Source organism: Falco cherrug, chromosome 14 (genome assembly GCF_023634085.1).
Source record: "Falco cherrug isolate bFalChe1 chromosome 14, bFalChe1.pri, whole genome shotgun sequence".
NCBI classification, from domain to species: Eukaryota; Metazoa; Chordata; class Aves; order Falconiformes; family Falconidae; genus Falco; species Falco cherrug.
Window position 1 is genome coordinate 19,333,505 of NC_073710.1, and position 22,499 is coordinate 19,356,003.

A 22,499-nucleotide genomic window follows, 5' to 3' on the forward strand; every position below is an offset into this window, starting at 1 on the left:
AGTGGCTGAGAAAGCTGGTTTGCCTCTGTGCTGAGCTCTTGCTTGAGCAGTGCACCAAACCCCACACCACAGCAGGTGCAGATGAATTTCTTGCAACACTGCTGCCAGGCTTCTAGACCAGACTGAGATTGTTGTCTCAGTACCCCCACAAGCTGTCAAATAAAAGTTTGCTGTGGTCACTGAACCAGTAAGGCAAAGCCTCAGATCACTGCAAGCTCTCTGCAAAGCTCTTTCCTGTTAGTTAACGCCTGTCCCTGCTGTCAGTCCTGTAAGAAACTAACCATTTCCCTTCTTCCAGGGCAACTTCTAGTAAGTTCAGTCCAGAATTGTAACACCCCATGTAACCCTGTGAAGGAAGCTGCAAAACTTCACTCTGAAAGTGTCGCTCTTGCTCCCAGATCTGTTCCTGACCTCTCTACATTTATTTTACGTGGGTGTGAAATTCTCTTTGACCTAATTACAATTCCCACTTGGCATTTTGGTGCTGGAAATTTAGATGTAGAGCTGCTGAACAAAAAGTGTGTCATATGCACTGTGGTCACCTCTGCCTTTCAGAGCAGAAATGAGCAGACAAGGGCTGCAGGCACTGAGATCATTTTACATTTAAGCCAGTGTTTAAATCTCCTAATAGCCCCAAGATCACACGAGCTCAAAGCCTTACACCCAGGATTAACAGACCTCCTAAATATAGGCTTGTTGTGGCAGGGAACGTGAAAAAAAAAACAACAGAGCCACCGAGAACTGTTCTTGAAAAACATTTATTTCTGTAATGGGTTTATAGTGCTGACTCCCAAGCCCCAGTACAACACAGTTTCCCCCTACACATAATTCTGGGGACAGTTACCTTTGATGGAAAAAAAAAAAAAGCCATACAGGGAAGCCCCCCCAAACTAACTGTGCCCAGGTTATCTCTGGGCCTCTGCTGCTGAATGTTTCATCCCAGCTGGGACAGAGCTGCCCTGCTCTGTCCTCAGTCACAGCTGCAGGATGGTTCACTGCTTGAAGGCCCCACATAGCTGAAGATGTTGTGTTTAACTGCAAAAAAACCAGGGGGAACATGGGCAGAGAAGGCTGCTAGGATTCAGCGGCTGCTGTTTTTGCAGACATCATTTAAAAAGGAAATCTATGCATTTCAGTTTCACCTCCTGAGCCCCCAGCTTTAGGAAAGTCAAATACAAACCCAGAGACCAATGTACGCAAAATAGTAAACAAGTGTCCAAACATTTCTAAGCCCCTCAGTTTACTGTGTCATGATACCTCCAAAAAACCACAAAACCCCCACATTCGGATCACATTGGATCTTCTTTTTAAGAGGGAGGGATAGAGATGCAGCACACAGAATAGCAACTGTCAAGCAATGTTTAAGGCAAATTTATTCCCACTTATTAAGAGTCAAAGAATTTTTTTGTTTGTTTGCTTTGTTGTTTAAGCTGTTAGGTAACACCTCAGCTGGACATCTAAGCTTAGACAATTTAATCAAAGTTTCAGTGAAGTCAACTCAAGTTGATGTGAGCCTAGAACAGCAAAATATATTATTCGCAAGAATATCAGTCAGAGCAATTTTTTGAAAAATTAAAATAATCGATGTTTAGAACTCCCCCAGAACTTTCTACCCTCAGAGACCAGGTTGAGCCCAACTAAAACACACAGACATGCACGCATACGAAGGACACAATGGCAAGCGTCTACAAACACAATGCTGAATAGGACCAAAGCAGAGCCAAACCTAAATTGCACAGATGTGAGGACACAGACAGTTATGAGTAAAAAAATGAGGAAAAAAGAAAAACAGAACGCCAGAGAGGGATGTTTCATGAGATGGAATGGAAAATAAAAGTCCACTGTATGCAAAGAAAGGGAGTTCTTGGGTGCACACACAGAAAGCTGGGGATTTCAGTTGCCTCATCTCTCAGTTGTGTTAGTTTGTTGTGCCTTTCCCTCCCTTTGAGATCCAGGTGGTGGTGCCAGGAGGTTCATGCATTTACTCAGTCTGTGCATCATAATTAGCCCCCCCTGCTTTCTTCAGCTCGTTCTTGATGTAATCCTCATCCAGTTCTTTGTGGTCACTGATCACAAATTCTTTGGCAAAGTTCTGCAAGAGATAAAGAAAAAGCCTGTTAAAAAAGGGGGATATTCGTCCCAGTACCTGAGTAAAGATGGGTTATCTAGCTTCCATGGCTGTATGAACTGCATATCCTTATATACTATGGGAGGGGTGATAAACAGAAAGCTGTGGATAAGACAGAAGACTAGTGATGGCAAAACCCAAGACTTAACCTGGAAAAATTTTTTGTTTACTTCTACAGTCACCAGCTGCAAGCCCCAATCCCACCCTATGCAACAACTCTACTAGCAGTAAATGCGCAAGCTAGTTTAGGTCAAGTTTCCTAAGTAGTATGCAAACTAAAAATCTCAAAATTGTTGACCTTCAAACTGCCACTGACCCTCAGCATGATTTGGGGCAAGTCACTAATCCTGTCTGTGCCTTTTTGAGGACGCCTTCTCCTAAAGAATGGAGAACAGTGCTACACCATAGCACATTACAGTATCACACCCCACCAGCTGACAGGAGGATGCTTCGATTAAAGACTGAGCAACACACAGATGGTACCAGGAACAAATAAGACAACTTTATTAGATTCACTGACTGCTCTCAACTATCCAATACGTATCATGGCCAAGCAGGCTGCTGGCGTTGTTAAGACCCCACTATGCTCTGTGGTCTGATGATCCAAAGTGACCTTTACGAACATGCTTTATTAATACACTTGTGTACTGCAGGGCAGCTACCTAGCTGCTTGAATGCTCTTTCCAACTTATGGGAGCCGGGCAAGCCCTAGGCAGCATGCCGTGATGCAAGGTTGTGAACAGATAAAACCTTTTTCAGAACAGATTGCCATGAATGGGATCCCACGGAGTGCCATGGCAGTGTCACTACAGTCAGGGATTTGTTCCTTTGTGGAGACTGTTCCTGCTGCCTCACAGCAAGGGTGGCGTGCATGTGTGTGCACAGGCATTGCAGCAAACAGGCACATTTGCTTCTTGCTTTAGCATTTTCCTTCCCTTCCTAACCACAACTGAAAACACCACATGTGTCCTTCCCTTCCCCACATCCCACAGAGATTTTAGACAGCATGGAAGAGACGAGCATCCATTGCAGTCTGCAGGGCCAGGGACAAACTGACGACAAAAAACGTGAATTAAAATCCCAACAGCCCTGCTGCAATGTCTCAGGAAAACTGCAATGCCTGGCACTCCCTGGGCAGCGAGAGCCCTGAAAGGTGGCAGAGGCTGCCTGGGAGAACGGGGCGATGCTTTGAGAGAGAAGCAATCATCTTGTCCAGGTCTCCCCGACGCTGGAACAGCCCCAGCATAACCGTGGAGGGGGGCTTCTAATTGGTTTCAGACTCCAAGCCATGGGAGAGCTCTTTATTTGGCAGCGTCTCAAGGGTCTCAGTTTGGGATCACAGTCGGGTAAAGGAGGGGGTGGAGAAGGATTCAGCTTGAAAGAGCCTTAGCACCTCTTTCATGCTGTGGAAAAAATGGAAAGGAGAGTAAAACCACTCCCTCCCCCGTGCCAGCCTCCCAGGCTGCAGCTGATCCTGTTTCACAGTGTAGGAAATCCTCACTGCTGAAGAGTTACCTGGGGGAGGGGGGGGTGGAAACCCAAACTTTGAGCAGCTACGAGAAGCCTTGTCTGCTCTGCTTGAGTTTATCAGCAGCTAGACAAAGTCCTAAGAAGTAACGACTGCTTCACAGCACCATTTTGCTCCGCACTCCAATAGTTGGCTTTTCTGGTGTGAGGACAGACATTACAGGCACTCATCCATGTCTTAGCAGAGTTCAGGGAAAATGGGAAAGAAATGGTTTATTTAGAGAAAATAATCCTTTTTTTTTTTTTTTTAGATAGGAAATTAAGTGCCAAACTGCCCAAAACATCAGATTTGGTCATGCTCACAAGCATCCTACTTCCAGACCTCCTGAGATCTCTGCAAAGCTCAGCTCTTGCTAAGACCAAACAAATGATTTTCAACTATTTGATGCTCACTGAGGTGAGATACCTACATGATTTTTTCAGTTTCTTTTCTATACGCTAACAGGTTTAACAAATTTTCCGCTATGCAGATTAGCCAGGACTACCCAACCTGACTGCTAGTCTTTGCCCTAACTTTAGTGAGGCAGGCCCATAAAATCATTTCTGAGAGGGATTCCGTGAGAAGTGTGTGTGTTTTATAAATGCAGGGAGGGTTTCCTTCAATGCCCGCTCTGCAGAATCCAGCTGATTCTCAAACTAAAACTGCAAGTGCACTCATGCATGAACAGAGGGAAAATTAAATTATATGTACCACAAAGTAACTATACTTACTCAAATGTCTTCCCAACTAGACAGTTACCCGGATGATTCTTGGGTGATGATCTGTGGGCACCAGCCACTACTTCATGTCAATGCCACTGAGACACCTTGCAAGGTTCAACCAATCTCCCCGTAGCAATGGGTTATGTTCCGGGCCACCCTTAAATATCCTCTTAGCTGACTGGGCCACCTCCTGTGTCAGATTTGTACCCTCAGAGTGCAATCTGGGTCATTGCTATTAATAACTCTTTGCTTTGCTCCTTTCTGCTGTCAGGTGCTGTCAGGGGCTTCTTTGGTTCTTCACACTGGTTCTTACCCACCACAATGTCTCATCAAGCCTGGCCCCAAGAGGAGAAGATGCTTCTGGTGAGTTTGCTACCTGGAACTCCTGATTTCAATATAGTGCTTGACCCTTCTTCAGCCATAGCCTCCCTCATCACTGTCAATTCACTGTTTTAGCTCTCTGGGGTTGAGCTTTTGTTCAGGGTGCAAATCATAAGGTGAAGGGAGGCATATACATATTTTAGAGACGGTTGAAACTGCTTCCTGTGTCACCAGGGCAGGACAACAGGAGGGACTCCGGCTCTCACCTCGGGACATTGGGCACCCATGATCAACAGCAGCACTTTTCAGCCGAGGGCCATCTTATCCAGAGTTCACTCTCTTTTTGTGTTCAATTCCCCATTGAAATGGCCATAATGTGAAACGACTCCCGACTGATTTAATTGTGTCTCATGTTAGCTACACCAGGCAATGGTCCTTATTTGGCATGACTGTCATTTGCAATTATAAATAACCGACCATAGCAAACCAGCTCCTGCAAAGCACCAGGAAAAATCCTAGCTTCAAGCAGCTAACAGCAATGCCAACAGGCATCCGACTTCAGCCAGAGTTCTAGTCTGCCACCAGATTTTCTTTCTGCTCTTAAGAGACCGGGGTGGGGTAAGTGCCTGCTTTCTCTTCTCTCTCACATGCCAGTATCTAATGCCCTTCAAGAGGATTGCAGAAGTTACAGCCGCCTAAGGCACTGTGCATAACTCTGATGCTTAGACCTCTGCTTTGCTGACCTGCATCTTTATTTCACATCCTCCACTTCCTTTTCTCTTCTCCTCCCCCTATCCCCAAGCTTTTTACAACTGCACAAGCCCTGAGAGTGAATTCTAGTCATTGTATTCACTGCAGAGTCACCAGCAGCCCACAGATAACAAAAACAATGATGCCATTTATCTTTATCACTGTCACGACATGACACTGACCACAGTCTCTTTGCTTTTCCTCTCAAGTCATTGAACACAACATAAAAAGTAAGATTTACTCATGGTTCTTCGATACACCTATCCGGCATGTGCTTCACTTTGTGCCTGAGCAGCACAGGGTCACAATTTTGCAATCCAATCCCCTGTGTCAACCTCCATGTGACACTACAGAGAGAAAGGGCTCCAGCCATGCATGTCAGGTGGCAAAAAGTGAGCCTGCACCCCTCTTCCTGGGAAGCATGAAATCTGTGCAGCAAGCTCAGCCCAGCCTTTCTCTTCCAGTCAACTTTATGGGGGGGAAAAAAGGGTGGAGTAGATTTTCTTCCTATTCCAGGCCCTGAATGTTTAGCATATGGGGCCATAAAACTTCCCGAAGCTGGCCAAGGGAAAATCTGTCTGGTGTAGACACTGTACCAAAAAGGTCTGTAGAGACCCTTATAAATCCCAGCATGGGTGGGCCTGAAGCCAGAAGGAAAATCCTTGTATCATCTACAGGCACTTGGGTTCTTGGCAGCTGGGGACAGTGCCAGGTAGCTGTTGAGCAGCTTCTTGCTGTTTTTATTTACACTGGGGCTTGCAGCAGCCTCCACTGATGTTTGAAGTCCTCAGTTCCACTGTGCTTAATGTCACCCCTCCCACCTACTGGTCACCTCATTTTCAGTGCAGATGCAGTACAGAGGAGATGATATCTCCCCTGTTTCTGTTCCAGCATGGTATGAGTCCTTGACCTGGGGTCATGGAGAAAAAAGGACATGTCCTACAGCAGCGGCAGAGATATGTTCTAGCCTGGCTTCTCTGGGTACAAGGAGAACTATAAAGGGACAAGCGCCTATAACAATACAGCACTGCTGCCCTCCACTCTACTCTGGCTACAGCAAACCTGGTCCTGTGATCAGCTGTCAGAGTCCAAGCTATCAGCAAAACCCCTCTCTTCAAATTTAGTCCTTGCCAATTTTTACATGGACCAGTTCCAGCCACTGGGAGAAGCCAGCCCAAACCTCTGGCAAATGCATCTCTCAGCAATGGGAACTACATTTCAGCTGATCTGCAAATTCTATCTGTGCTGCATCCCACTGGAAAAGTCACAGGGCTGTATGTCAGATGTGGGGTGATGAGAAGCTGCTTGTTCTGGCCTGAAGAAGTTCCTTAGAAAGTTACCACCTTCTCTAGACTAGGACTAGGAGTTCTTTAAATTCCTTATGTGTTTGGTATGGTCACTGCAATAAACCAGAATAGGAAAACCAGTCAAAACCCCCAGTTCTGTTTGCATTCCCAGCAGGATTTCACTCACCCTTCTGAGAAAGACTCTCAAAGCCACTGCGACATAGCCATTACTGTATGAGTCTAATTTTCTGACTGCCTCTAACAAAGCTATTAAACCATCTTCTGTTTAGGCCACCACTGCACTAGCAGGAGAAACCTAACCTAACCATGGAGTTATACATGTTGTATCTGTCCCAAGACCACAGACAGTAACTCCGTAAGGGGGTCCTCCCTTAGGAGGTACTAGCATCAGTGCAGTGAGGAACCCAGAGGAAAAGAGAAAAGTGAACAAAAAAAAAGATCTGGCCATCAGCTCCAAAGCAGGAACTAAGTAAATTCGTTGACATCACTAAAGCCAGGCAAATTCCTCACCAAAAAATAATAATGAATAAAATGCCGCAAATATTTGCTCACAGAAACAGAGCTGTTTTACCCTGCATATGATTTAGGCAAATAATAGAGCACATGACACTGTGGGGGCAGGAGTGCTGAAGAAAGCAAAGAAGAGTCAAAATTCATGGAAAATAAGATTGGGCAATCCCTTTGCTGAGACAGCCCTGCGGAGGAATTCAGTCCCGTCAGGAAAAAGACCTCCACGCTGCCTAAAGAAAGGTTAAAATCTCCTGATAGGAAATGCAGTCATGAAGGGCAATAAGTTCACAGAGAGGAAGCAACAGTCAGAGGGAAACCAAGTCCTGTTTTCAGTTTTTTGGCATTTACATCAAAACCGGACCATTTCAGCACCGGCTGCCACTCCCAGCCCCACAGCCGTTGTGCCTGAGCTTGCCCTTACTAGAGGAAAAGCACGGTAACATCATCCCTCTGCCCCTCCTCAAAATGAATGGGCCATTCACTGCAAGGCCTGACACTGTATTGAAAACCCACAGCTGCCAAGTTTCACCTTGCAGGAATTTTTATGGCTGAACTGAACCTCATGCTGGCAGCTGCTCCTAGCCATGACAAGCAGCTTACAAGAGCCTTGATTTCCGGGCCTCTGGAATAAAAGTGGTCAAAACAAGAGCCCTCAGAGCCCAGAGAGTCTCCTGGATGGATTTGTATGAAGGCTGAAGGAGCCACAGCTTGTGCATATAAAGGAGGTAAAAGGCAAAACCATCCTTACTGCCAGGGAGGTAAAACACGAGCTCAAGACCAACTTTGGATGATCTCATTTTTAGCCAAGTAGAAAATACGCCCAGAGCCTTTCCCTTCAGCTGGTATCTACTGGCATCTGGGTACAACCTTGGCACAACAACCAGCGTCTCGCAGCGATCAAAGTGCAGCCGTGCCGGGGGGTCTGCTGCATGCATGGCTCACCGCAAGCATCTGCCAGTTCACCCACATGCACAAGGTAACACTCACTGCTGACAGCAAAATACAGCCTTGTACCTGAAGTCATCCTGCCTTACTGTCTCATAAAGTTCCCCAGCTGTTAAGTTTAGATCATTCTAGATCTAGGTTTAGGCTGTAGCCCAGAAATGAACTACCAAATGCCTTAAGCAACAGTCTGCAAAGCATGGGATGTTGTGTGCTACTACCCCCCACCCCTAGGTCTGTCCTTGGCCTGGGCAGAAGCTCAGTGGAGAAAAGACGGGATGCTGCATCACCTTACTCCATGTCTCCATTTACACAGGAAAGTCTCCACACATTAGTACTTAGCTATACCTTTAAGAAGATACAGATAACTACTTGTTCCCCATCCTGGCCCTACTTCTGACCTGTTCTCAGCTGAACTACTTGGATGAGGTCACAGGCTTGATCCAAGATTTCCAGCTGAAGTAAAGAGGAAAGGATGGAGAATAAACAGCCGTGAAAGAAAGCTACTGAATGTTCCTTAAATACAAAATGTGGTTTTCTACAATCCAAAATAAACACAATAAATGCAAACCCCGTTCTCCAACAACATGGAAGAGGTAATAAAGATAATCCCAAACAAGCCAGAAGATCTGATTCTCAGCTAGTACAGATCAGAACTATGGCGATATGCACCAGATGAGATCCCCTGTAATTTTACAGTTATTACAGTTAAAAGTCAATTGTTCTTTCTTCCTGAGAGATTTTCTGGCAACCACCTCCACTCACTATCAGCATTTCTTCCCAAACCACCTCCCTATAGATTTCACAGCACCTGCTCCCCCTTCCAAGGGAGGAATACAAAAATGAGGGCAACCCAGTTCCTCTCCTTGCTTCATAATATTTCATCCTTTTGTTCACAAGCCCATAATCTACTTTTCAACAGTTAATATCTCTTGTGTTTTCCGTATGGCAGGTTTCTAGGAGACCATGTAATGATCACCATGTGTGAGTACTCTTTATTCTACAGATGCAGCATGGTGGGTTTTGCTTGCTAGGCAGTATTCAAGCTGACTGTCTTTCACTTTGAGTGTCTCGGCGGAAGTACAACGTTCCTTGGCATTTGTTCAGCTTTGAGCAGAGCTCAAACGTAGCTCATCAGTGCGTCTACAACACAGAAGAGAATATAAAGCAGGCCTTCCCTCACGCTGGAGCTTTGGTCTAAATAAAGAGCCACAGTTAGCTGTTGCAAATATTACAAGCTAGCGAAAGCCCTTCAAGTTTTACTGAGGGATGTCAGACTGAAGAGCTGCTGTTCTGGAATCCCAACCTATCACTTCTGTAGATCACAAAATAAAAGTTAACCGCTTTACATAAAGCCTCCTTGCGCCATACTTCCTTGGAAGGAGAGACATGTTGCACAGGGTAAGTGTGCCTATGAGCCATGCAATGCCACTAAAGCTGCAGAGACCCCAGCCGCACCAACAGCCGAGATTCCCTTCGGGGTTTGTGAAGAAAAAAAATCCCACTTTAGGGTACTGCTTATTCCAAATGATGAACCAACACTGAGTCAGATTTGTAGTTTTATCATTACAGCAACCAACCAACTGCATTTTTCTATGTATAACTCACATCTCCAATAATCTCTGTAAAAATCGGCAGCAGTGGGGTGACTGGGAACGTACTTGAAGGTCGAGAGAACCAGTAAGAGTGAAATAGCTGTAGGGTAAATTCCCTTCGCTAAATTTCAGTTTGACTTCCTTGTCAGTTTTTGTTTTGACAGATTATCTGCAAGTTTAAATGCATAAAAAGAAGAGTTCTGCTTTCATCCCACTCCACTCAGAGGGATTTAGTTGCACATGTAGAACTATTCAAAATAGTTGTCCAGATAATTTCTTATGGAAAGGAGATCTCCATTGGCATTATGTTCAGAAATCGGTGGGTTATAGACATGGTTGCTCAATAAAATTGCATTAAGCACAAGATGTATTGTTTTCATATTTTAGTATAGATTAATTGGAATACGAAATTCTGACCTGTTCAAATACAAAGTTGGCTTTTAAGTAACAGCCAAGAATGGTTAATATTCCACCAGATTATTAACTTATACAGACTACTAATCAAAGATGAAACAAGTAAAACTCTAAATTATATGTAACAGATCTGGGGGACAGATCTTAGAACAGCACTCAGGAATGCTATTCAACTCAACAGGAATAAATTGTCTAAACATATTTTTTAAAAAATCTTGGGCTTAGTGATTCTTATATGAGTCATTCATTAGTACTCTATAATTTAATCTTCAGCTACAATTACAGTTTCAGCTGCTTCACATGAACAGAAATTTGCTGTCTCTCAGGTGTAATTATGGAAGTTTCTTTTCAGAGTGGACCCCCTTGCGTAGCTGTCATTTTGAAACATTTAGCACCAGTGCTTATATTCTGGAAGTATATGAATTTCTTATATTCTTCATGCTTTTTTTTCTAAATATAATCTTCTGTAACGTACAAACTACAAATGAATTGAGGGGGACTTCATTTTCATCCTTCATGTTGTCCTCTTGGGAGATTTCTTTACATAGGCAAGAACACAGTTACTGAGGGAGATGATTTCAGTGCTCAGCCTGTTCTCCAAGCGCATAAGACCATTTCTTTTCATTTCCAGGAGAGCTGGCCCTTGGTTTAGTTTAAAGAGCTAATCTTGCCATCTCCAGAGGAAACATGCTAACTCTTAGCATCCTCTCCATTACAGTCAGCTTTTCAGCAGCAGTTCTTTGCAGCCTTATGCAGTTTTCTTCTCTTGCTGCTGTTCCTTGTTCTCCCTCACTTGGCCTGAGCCTGGAGCCCAGCAGAGCAAGCCCAGCTCAGGTCCCCTCAGAGGCCCTGACAGAGTTAAACGATAAGCTCAGCTGGGGCAGACAAATTCAAGTGAAGCCCTTCCAAGGTACATACTAAGCACATTTCTCTTTTTCCCTGATACATCAGAGGTCTAACAAAAGACTATTCAAATCTAGTTAGCTATTAAGAGCTGTTAGTTAATTGGTACTGATAGGGACTTCAGACTTTCGTTGATTAGGTCCAGGAATTCATTGTGCAGACACAAAAGGCCTCAAGAGAAGTTTAAACAAGGGTGTGGCTTTTTCTGTTTAATTTTACCTGGCTAAATTAATACTGCCTTGTTCTCTACCATTCAATATTATTTCCACATCAAGGAAGGCGATGTGAAACATCTTAATGGTGACAAGGAGGGGAGTGCATATATTCCCTCCTCGTGAAATAGTTGATAGCCTTAAGCTCAAAGGTGGTGCTTTACACCTGAGCACTCAAAGGGCAGATGTTAAGTCTTCCTAGTAAGAAAACAGGCAATAGGAAACTGTCTTCTTTTCAAAGGATTAACTGCTAAATTGGAGGATGATCCAATCCTTCCCCCTCTCCCCTCCTGCTGGTGTTTGTAGAGCCAAAAGTGATGAGAACTGGCAGTTAGAAGCAGAAGGAAGAGGTTACCTGTACTACTTCTTTGACCAGAGTCTTGTCGGTGCCAGTTTTGGCTCTCTGCAGGCCACTGACATCCTCTCCAATCCAAGTGATGAGGGCAAACTTGACTCGCTTGCTCATGGCATCGCCGGTGGTGAATCGGACAAAGCCGAACAATCGAACATCATCTGGAAAGACAAAGCAAAAAGGATAAAATTATTAAAACCAGAAACATCCCAAATGCCTTGCCATTTTCTAGGGTGAGACTATTGCTCTCAACTTAAAGACCAAGCCAAGGCACTGCTCCTGTGTTACAATACCGTCATTGCTCAGGGTTAACAGGGCAATCCATACTGGGACGCTGCTTGTATGCCCTTGGCTTGCAAGGTTCACTTTGGCAGGGTTGGGTCTGCCTCTTCCTGGAGTGTGCCGAGTTCCTCGGAGAAAACTGGCTGTGCTGTCACCCCACACCACACAGCGTGCTGCTAATGTTTGGAAATGGCTAAAATGCAGTCAAGGGGCAGTTCCAGAGCACAGAGCTAACCCCAGTTACACATTCAGCCAGATCATTCATCTGCAGGTCACTGGTCAAGAAGGGAAGAAAGTGATTTCCCAGTGTCTCTTTCTTACAGGACAGCAGGATTAGGGTCACATTTTACAACATATACCCAGAAACTGGCCATTGTGCACATTTGATCCTCTCCCCTCCTTCCCTTCAGCAACATTTCTGGCTCACTTGTAGTACGAATTTACAAGGAGAGGAGAAGAAGGAGCAAAAGAAAAATCTGCAATTACTTCCCCAGATGTGCTTTTCTACTCCTTCTGAAGCCCTGTTAGACAAAGGCCTTGGATTTTAGAACTGTTCTGATCTTTGTTTCACAGCTGGCTTCTGCTATATCATGCCAGACTAGAGTTATTTAGTCTGGCCATATGTGTAAAATCCTTGTAAAATCCTTGTCTCGAAGACTTCGTTCCTTCATTGCAGAGTGACTCACCAACCGAGGCAGCTGGACGCCTTCATGATCACAGGCACTTAGAAAGCGTGTGATACCATCCACTCGTATCCCCAGCCTCGGTGGCATGCACGATGCCGGAGCCTTCAACCAGGATTGTGCAGAAAAGCAGAGCAGATGGACAGTTGTGCAATCATGGAATATACCTAATCATAGCTACTTCATCTGTTAGAGGTCACCCCAGAGCTCTTAAATGAAATGAGATGACTCAAAATAGAAGAACAAACTCGCTGTTTGAAAAGAATCATGTTAATCCTGGTTACGCTTGTTGTGACCAGTTCAACATGCTTTATAGTTATTTGCTGTCTTGACTACTGCCAGGTGAAAACGCAGGCTCCAGGTGTACTAACATTTGCCAACATCCCCATCAGTGGATCCGTTACAGCATGCTCCCTGAAGAGTCAGGACAGCCCCAGGAGCTCTGGGGATAGGGGAGAAGCAGCTGTAAATTGCTCATCCCCAGAAAATAATCTGCTAGAAATCAATGCAGAAAAAGTGGGATGTTCTCGGAAAGCTGACAGATCTCACAGCTTCTTTAACGCTTTGTTTTGCCATAGTGGGAGTAGAGACAACTTCCCCTTGGTAAAAGACGTTTTTAAGTCTCAAAAAATCCACCTATGCTCTCCCTGTTTTGTTCTCTATGTAGTTTTTTGCCACTGACAGAGTACTACTGGGGAAAACTGGAAAATACGTGTAGGGGTGTGTGTGAGCCAGTATGGTGTTTAAAACAAACTCACCTGAAGATTTCATGAAACAAAAAAAGCTCATATTCAAAGGAAAAATCCAGATGGATCTTTGGAAGGAGAGTGAGAGTCATGTGTATCAGCAGTGCAGGGAAACAAAACTTCTCTCTGAGATACCCTATTACTGGCAAGTACAAGAAATGCAAGGAGAGACTCCTGGTTCTGCCAGTAAATCCTCTTCCCAAGATTGATTAGAACCATAAATGAACCGACAGCCAGGAAATACCCAAGGTGAAGAGAGACAGTAAATCCCCTAACGTTACTATTAACAGTTCTATGAAAAAACCTCGCTTTCCCAGATCTGACAGTAAAGGAGGCCACACTCCACTAGGAACTGTCCTGTGGTTCCTGTGGGAACACGGTGCTAGAAGGCACTTTAATGCCACCAAGTCCTGGCCTCTACTACACCGTAACCATGTCACGGCCCTTACCATGGACCCATCACTCTCCACCTTGAGCATGTAGGTTTTTCATCCCTGCCCTTTCTCCCAAAGGCATCCTGAAGACTGCTTTGGAACGTGCCCCTTTACTATTAAGATAATGCAAGAATATGACTGGGAAAAAGCATCATAGCAAGGAAGTCGAAGGAATTCACCTGCCAGCATGAACTTTAACTTGACATGAACCCACAGATCACTGGCAGCAGCAGGATTTGCTTCTCAGCAGAAGAGTTTGAGTGCTGCCCAGCGCTGCCTGAAAGCAGCTGGATCAGCAGCACTGTAGAGGGCCAAACCCAGCAATTCCATGTGGGCTTGCATCTATTAGATCACCTACTACTCAGTGACTGAGCAACTCTTACTTCATCATGCTAAGTCCCAATAAGTTTAATACGCAACTCAGGGGCTCTGAGTCACCATCTGGGCAGAATTTACCTGGGGCTGGTTTACTTGTGGGGGCTTGAAGGGTTACACCCAAGCTGCGTGCCTTCTCCTCCTGTCTCCCCACGGAGGTTGCATCCCCACAGTAGGCAGAACACGCTCTTCAGCCACCACGATTTTCAGTCCAGTGTATTTAATGTAATCTACCAGTATGTGATGCTTTAACTTGATGTGCCAGTTCTGTGAATTGCAGCAGCTGAGGAGCATTTCAGCAGCTACAGATAAAGCCAAGAGGGAATGTGAACTGGAGCCCTTAGCAATTAACATGTCTCTTTTCCTAAAGGGCAACAGGGACAGATGTAGAGGTTTTTAGCACCAGTTCAGCCTGGGTATGAGTCCCTCCAACTGCAGGTCAAAATCCCTCAGCCAAAGTCGTTCAGTTTCACAATTAGCCTGAAGTATGTTCAGAGCGATAACGGGATCAAAATGCAAGTTCTTTTATGCTCCCAGATTTCCGCTTTCACAGTTAATCAGTTCTACCCTGCCAGATCACCTCGCTACGCTGGAAGTCATCAATGCCATCAGCGCCAACTCCCCTAGAAATCTCACAGCATTAATATACAAACACACCCCACTTTTCACACGAAACCACTTACAGTGGTTTTAGGAATTGAGGGGGGTGGGGGGGTGGGGGGGAGGGTAATGGGGGAGTCTAACAAATCATAAAGAGTCAGCAGATTTCCTCTGAAAAAGGAAATCCTGCCTGGCTCTACACAACCACCTAGTCACTAAGCCATGAATTTCAGGGCAGAGAGAAGCAAATAATAGATCTGCGTAGAACAGAAATAGCAGCTTTATTTCAGAAGATCTCACGAACAGCAGAAATTAACATTAATTCCTACTAATATCACTACTCCTTTAACTACGGTTGTACAGCATGACAAAAGAGCTAGACAAACAATGAAAAGTACAATGAATGCCTTAATGAGCATCACTTATTATTTTTCTCCAAACACCCTACTTATCAGTAGGCAGGATTTTCCAAATATACTGATTAAGCTGCCCTTGGCTATGAAAGCTTGATGCCGAACCGCAGAGATTTCCTTGATGGTGTTGTCCTCTTTTTCATCCACTCAAACCCTTTGGTTCAGCTGTACTAAAAAATTCCCCATTAGATTAAAATGCACTGACTCATCAGTAAAAGATACTAGCTGCAGAAAAGAAATACACTGTCAAAAGCTTCACGGTTCTTAGTCTTACGGTTCCGAATGGCCAAGCCAGAGACATGCCAAGATGCTCCCAGCTTCACCTGCCTGCTGAATCAAGGTCACTACAGCAAGGCGTCGATGCAATGATCTGCTTTTGCGTTCTGTCCAGCAATGAATTACTGATTGTGCATGAAAGGCCTCCTGAAGAGTTACCTTGTTTGTTTCAATTGGATTAATTTTAGATTAATTTGTCAATTTTCCACCTCTTCAGTCACCCCTATAGCCACACGGCTAGACGTGCAGACAGAAGACTTTCCCTACCTCGTACTACCCTGTTTTTTCCCTCTTTAACCCTGTACTGGAGCTGCCTTGCACCATGCAGACATGTTCATTAAGTCATCTAAGACAAATACAAAATGTTTGACCCCAGGACCACAACCACAGGGCATGCCGCAGCTGGGGCACCAGACCTTCTCCATGTGACCCGGGGTGGGTGACATGAGTACAGGGTACTCGGGACACAGTGCAGGGGGGGGATGGCCCCATGCTGGCTTCTCCGCTTTCTCTGGTCCAGTGAAGCCACCAGCAGCATTTCATCAGAATGAGTTACTGCTATCCCAGGGACAGTGGTCCTGTACCGCTCTCTCTCCTGGCCCGGACATACACTGCAGGGCTGAGTAGGAGGAAACAGGGGATCCAGCTAATCTTTGTTCCCCTTCCCTGAAGGAAGGAATGGTTGCGTTAGTCAGCCAAAAGTAATGGCCAAGCAGGCCCCAAGACAAAGGGCATGCGAAAGGTACAACCTTTGCCTGCTGTTATGCCTGGCACAGGATGGTAACATGCAGACCCACAGCCACGCTATTTTAATTAGGCATCACAAAACTAAACTGAACGCGGAGTTAGTATTTCAGTGCAGAACTCGACCTGGTGAGTTAGTCCCACAAAAATTAATGAGAATATCCTCTAAAACGACCTCCTGTCATTGCAAGGGACAGCCTAATCCACAGCTCCAGCTGGCAGCCAGGAGACAGCTATCAAACACATGTCACTTCAGCTGACCCTCCCAGAGCAGCACTTTCACAGCCAGCAGGGAAGGCACAGGGGCAGGGAAACGCTGCAAAGGCAGGGTGAAATTCCCATAAGCCGCCCATGGCCCCAGGTCTTCCTTTAAATAGATACTAAGGGAAAACAGGCAAGACAACACTAAAGAGGAAAAAACAAAAGCAGTAGGAGACTGATTTACGAAGCCCATTTTAGCAACTTAAGATGTAGCCAAACACAGATAAGTACCTATCTCATTACGAGGCCTCATGCATTTTTACAAATCTTTCCTACAACCTAAGGTGCCAATGTAATCTCGGTGATCTCTCAACTCTTAGCTCCTACATTTTATATGCAGGCCAGGCTTTACAGGACAATTGTCATAAGCCCAGAAGAGCTTGCATTTGTCTTAGGAGCCAATTCCATTTCTATTTTCTTCCTAATATTTTATGTCAACCAGAAATTATTTTATAGGGTATTTATTTCAGACCAAAGATTTTCAGTTCTTCCTCATGCTGAATGCACAGTGTGGTTTTGGTTTGATCTTTTCAGACACATGAATAACTATCCCATTTCATGCTGTCATTGCAATTATTTATCTGGACTGGGGCTTTCCAAATGAAAGGCTCATTATTTCTTTTGTTAGAGATGCATTGAAAAACAACTGTTCACATATAGCATGGGGAGGAAACAGAGTCTTCCGACCTCTTGGTTACTTAATGGCAGAATACACGCGTTAAAAAAACCCTAAAGTAAACCACGGGTGGAGACAATGCAGTGCTCTGCTGCTTTGTAACACGGAAACTGAGGCAAGTTGTCTGGTGCAGTCAGGTATTACTGACACACACAAAAGTTTAAGCGGATGTTTTTGACAAGACTTTTCATTCAGTATCTCAGTCCTACGTCATTCTACTCTTCTCAGCAACAGCATCGCCAGCCCAGCTATGAGACTTTGAATTTAAAAAACAAAGAACAACCCAAGAGCCTTCATATCCTTCCGTACAATAACCTTCAACTCTTATCTGTGTTGCTAGCTTGAAATCCACCAGCTCAGCTGCTTTTTTTGACAGTGTACTGATGGCACGTACTGCTAAACACCAAATTAATGCTACATCTGGATCCATGCCATCTGTACAGGCAAGAGCTGTAACCATGAAGCAAAATGGATCAAAAGCCTTGAATTAAGTCCCTATTTAATGCAGAGGTAATCTGCGCTGCTAAGTCCAACCAAAAGAGTCCTCAGCTAGAAGACACAGGGGGTGTCTACACTGTGTTTAATGACAGCTGGTGTCCTCAGCTTTGGTCTCCAGACTCTTTGGGTCAGACAAAGACCAATTTGGTCACGTACATTGGTCACGACACAGGACGGCAAGAGGAAGTGTCACCAGCTGCCACCTCCTAAATAAGGACTTTACTGTGTCTGTGGTTTAAACGAACCTCCTTGGCTTTACTTTGGGACGGGCTGGAGGAGTGGCGTTCATACATCTGGGGCTGGTCTTACTGCCTGAGACTAAAGCCAGAGTCTACCACCTCCCAGCCAAAGTGTCTGAGTCACCTTGTGGCCTGACACAGACCTTGACAGCAACAGCATGAAACTGATAAAGTGAAAGTCCAGGGTTCAGCCCGTGTTTCAGCATCATCCTGGGACCCTGAACAAAAGGGCGCTGAACAAGCTTTTCTTACCATGTTTTCTTCTTTTAAGAGTGGCAATTGCTGCCAACAAACAGTGGGATGGGAAAAGGAGGATTGATTATGTAGTTCCTTAAACTTTTCTGCTAGTACATCAAGCTTAGGAAAAAGCTTAGGAAGAAAAAGCCTGCACCCCAGGCTATGTAACACATAGGTCTGACGTGCAATACGTATCGGACTGCAGAGCGGTGAGAGTAATGAAACCTGCACAAGGTAGACGGGCTGCAGCAGCAGTTCCTGGTTCAGGGCACGGGCCTCACTGCCCCAGGAGCTCAGCACCTCTCTGCTGTGTGTTCCTTCAGTGGCAGCTCACAGAGGGTTGCTCCAGAGCTGGTTTGCAGAGAGCCTGCTACTTCCATTAACAGAAGCAATTTCAGTTTCTTGCTTTTCCCTTTGTCCTCAGCCACTCTTGTTCCCTGAGGAGGTTTGTAGAATCAGTAATGGGTTGGGCCACAGTCTGCATTAAAAGGGTTACATATGGGGGAAGAAAAAGCAAAAATACGACCTTGCTACCAACAAACCCCCCCAGCCCTTCCCAACGTCTGTTGCTGCACAAGGCAGGATATCCACCACAGGCAAACATCTTCCAGACCGGTACAAAAGACCTTCTTGGTCTCGGAGCCACATGAATTAGCACACACTGACACCGCCTGCTCTGTAATTCAATGCCCTGGAGGGAAGTGACATGTACCACATGCTGAAGGTGCTTTTAATAAGAATGGTTATTAAGAGAGCAGGGGGGGGGGGGGGGGGGGGGGGGACACGGACGACACAGATGTTTGCCACTCAGAACAGCACTGAAATAGATGGTGCAGAAACTGGAACAAAGCAAGCTCTGACGGAGGGGCTTGCTGACACTTTGCATGCTGAGGTTTTCAATTTCAGCTCCCGCTCTCACCTTCAACCACCAAATTATACTCAGCTTCTACCAGAAGCAGCTGCAGTACTTTGTTGCTTTCAGGGCAGTGTTTTTCACAAAACAGGAATTCAAAACAAGGAAGGAAGTTTATTCTGATGCCAGGTTTTTTAATCTTTGAATCACATTTTCCAAAGCTGTTCAAACTGATAGTAGCTCTTCTCCCCTCCATCAAAATGTAGAAGGAGATGGGGTGTGGACCAGGAGGGAAGAAATGCAGCAACAGGAAGGAATAATGTTTAGCAGCAATTCCCATCTCTTCCTACTCTTTTTTACTGACTTTGTTTAGTAAAAATATTCCCACCAGCTCTACTTCATAGTAACATTTGGTACCTTTCTTCCAGATGGGAAGGAAAGCTCTAACTTCACTGGATGCACAAGCCTTGATTTCTGACTAAGTCTAGTGGTCCAGGCGAAGGGCTGCTGCACAGATGGAGACATCAAAACTTGCATCCCTTCCTTCCCCAACTGCTGCACCGTAATTCAGGGGTGGAGGAAGATCCTTTCTAGCACTTCACCAAGCACCCGGTACCTGAATTTGCCTCGTTCTTTAAGCCTCCAACAACTGGGCTCCAAAGGTATGTTTGAGGACAATCTCTTGCCCCTGGTCTCCCAAGGAGCATGCCACGGAAGAGGGAAAGAAGGAAGAGGGAAAGGGAGCAGTGGAGCAGCTCTAACGCTAACCATAGGACACAGTCTACCCCACAGATGCCCTTTATTTAACCCTTACTTTACCGTGCTTATGCCTAAAATACTCAAAATTTCCTTTTTGCTGTAAAAATGCTTTAGTACTGGGGGCAGAGGCCAGCTTGGCACTTTGTAGGTATAAAACAAGATTTCCTTAAACTTAGTCTGTTTTAATGCCCTGTTTATAAATAAGGGTTTGGCACGTGCAAGGGATGGCAAGAAAACAAAACTGGCCACATTCCAAAGTGCAATATGTGCCTCCATTAATTGTTATAAGCATCCTACCCAGCCCAGTCAGTGCCTGCTCTCTGCCAAATCCCCTCTGCCGGCTGCTTAGCCACTCAGTAAGAGTATTCTCTTTGCTACAGAAGGAAAGATAGAAACTGTTCTTGAGAGGGTGCCACTCCAAGCGAAACATTTTAAAAAACAGTTCAGACAAAATAAGACATGGACTCCTTAAATCAAGGAGAGAAAATAAATGGGGAAGGTTCCTCGGCAAGCCCCAGGTGTCTGGAGCCACTCTGTTATCTTGGCGACAAGAAGAGATAGAGAATGTGGCACGCAGATACTGAAGCCGTTGACTTCCTGAGAAAACTGCTAACCCTTCAGATAACGCTGGCATGAACTTCACAAGTGCTGAGCCCTGGGTATGCTGGGTACTTATGTTGCCCATTAAGAAGAGCTGAGCGGGAAGGAGCTCTTGCAGTACGGGATATCAGCTCTTCTGACATCAGCTACAGGACAATCCTTTTCACTTTTGAGAATTTTCCTGCAAAGGTCTCAGGAACAGCTGGAAATGAGTAGCTGGGTTAATCCTGGTAAGACCCCACTGCAAATGTCGTAGCAGAGCAGTCTACACCGTCTTGATTCAGTAGCTGCTTTCAAAGGACTAAAATGTATTTTTCTCCTGTGATACTCATTGACTGATCAGGCCAATCCTGACCTCATTTAAGTTACTGGAAGTTCTCTCCTTCAACTCGGTAAAATACAGCCAAGCCCTAGGACTTGACAGACGCATCTGGACAGGCACTGGCGATTCAACAAGCTGTGGGGCTCTGACTACAGTGCCTCCAGGACTCGCTCCACCTTGAGACAGGAGGGACTGCTCAACACGCAATTCCTTCACAGTACAGACGTGCAATTCTAAAAATACAGGTTAACCATAATACTTGATTGTAGAGTAACTAGGTGAATGAGGAAGACTTTGTTATAGCCCAGTATTAGTTACAACTGCCTCATATCTCATGTCACTTGGTGTCATGGTTAAACAGCAGCCAAGATAGGATGAAAAACTATTCAAGCCTCCCCCTAGAAGGTTTTTTTTTGAGAAAAATCAAAGCCCACTTCTGTAAAACACATCAAAAGTTAAGACGCGATGAAGTTAAATACCCCTCATATCTGCATTTTACCCAGGCTTTATTCCTCCTGTTAATGTTCTACAAGCGACAGTTCAACAATCAACTGCCACGTTTAAACCCCGAACCACAACTGTTGCGGTTGTGCAATGCCACATACACGATTGTTTTCAGCTCTGTATTGTTCGAGCCGGTCTTTGGCATAACCACTCTCTTCTCGGGTTTCATGTTCTTAAAAAATCCCAGCAAGCCTTCTAAGTGCAGTTACTTTTACCACTATGGCTATGATTTACAGAAGGTTTTTATTGCAAAATCATCTGTATGACTGCATCTTCTTAGCCACAAAAATTGACTCTTTTTTTGCTTTTAAACTGCAGCACTAAACAAGGAGACCATTGCTAATCAAGAGTTTTGTCTTGTTTCTATCTGAAAGGCAATGGAAAATTGTGCAGAGTGGGGAAAAAAAGCCCAAAGGACCTCAAGTCTAAGGGTGAGACAAAGGACTGGGTGGACTACGGACCTCAGTGCACTCTGCGGCAGCTGGAAACCCAACCATGCAGGACAGGGCAGGCAACGGGGAAGCAGCAGCACTAATTCCAGTTTACCCAAGTTTTCTCCCATCCTCTGCCCCCTCGCACCAGGGCAACAAGAAACACCAAAAGGTGCCAAAGCAATCAAGATGGAGCTTACCTGTGCACTTCCTTTTAAAGGTTTCATAGTCTACCCCTTGGTCTCCGGGAACGATTGTAGAGCCATTGTATTTAAAAGTCACCCTTGGGGAAGGGGAAAAGAGAAGGGGAATAATACACTCGTAAGTCACTCTTGGGGAACGGGAAAAGAGAAGGGGGAATACTAGACTTAAAAGTCACCCTTGGGGAAGGAGAAAAGAGAAGGGGAATAATACATTCAATAGTCACCCTCTGGGTTGGGGGAAAGGGAAGGGGAATCATATATGTAACAGTCAGCCTTTAGGAAGGGAAAAGAGGAGATGGGGAGGAATATGCTGTAAAAAACCCCCAAGCATCCTTTAGGAAGGCGGGGAGAGGAGAAGGGGAACAAGGGCTGTAAGTCACTCCGTCGGGAGCGGGTAGAGAAGCAGGGGGATCAGAGAGCTGCGGTGCCTGGCCGGGAGATGCCGGCGGCCACCTACCAGTTCACCTCGGTGGCATCGTCCCTGACGAGGTTGTACGCCTCCCTGCACGCCTCCTTGTCGATTTTGGTGGCCATGGGGGCGGCCGCGCCGGGGAGGGGGGGGAGCGCGGAGCGGCGCGGAGCTGGGGGGGCCGCCGCCACCGCCGCCGCCACCGCCGCTGATGCTGCCGCACCGCACCGCGCAGCGCCGCGCAGCGCCCGGCCCGGCCCGCCCCGCCCCGCCCCGCCCCGCCCCGCCGCT

General features: G+C 45.6%; 2 protein-coding genes across 18 annotated transcripts in view; one reads left to right on the forward strand and one right to left on the reverse strand.

Moving 5' to 3' along the window:
• Positions 1-22,499, forward strand: part of KLHL36 (kelch like family member 36) — a 97,890-nt gene that overhangs the window by 55,353 nt on the left and 20,038 nt on the right. For 5 of the 17 annotated variants that reach the window (XM_055726975.1, XM_055726977.1, XM_055726970.1 and 2 more), the window contains 3 exons: positions 3,907-4,052; positions 4,629-4,720; positions 19,409-21,768. The gene's annotated coding sequence lies outside the window, so the exon portion shown is untranslated. The remainder of the gene's footprint in view (positions 1-3,906; positions 4,053-4,628; positions 4,721-19,408; positions 21,769-22,499) is intronic. The other 12 variants (XM_055726982.1, XM_055726979.1, XM_055726971.1 and 9 more) reach the window with 7 other exon arrangements.
• Positions 740-22,463, reverse strand: COTL1 (coactosin like F-actin binding protein 1). The gene is made up of 4 exons (XM_005432366.4): positions 22,257-22,463; positions 21,797-21,879; positions 11,667-11,824; positions 740-2,092 (listed from the first exon to the last, which is right to left on the reverse strand). The coding sequence occupies exons 1-4, from the start codon at positions 22,331-22,333 to the stop codon at positions 1,982-1,984; spliced, it is 429 nt and encodes a 142-aa protein (XP_005432423.1). The 5' UTR covers positions 22,334-22,463; the 3' UTR covers positions 740-1,981.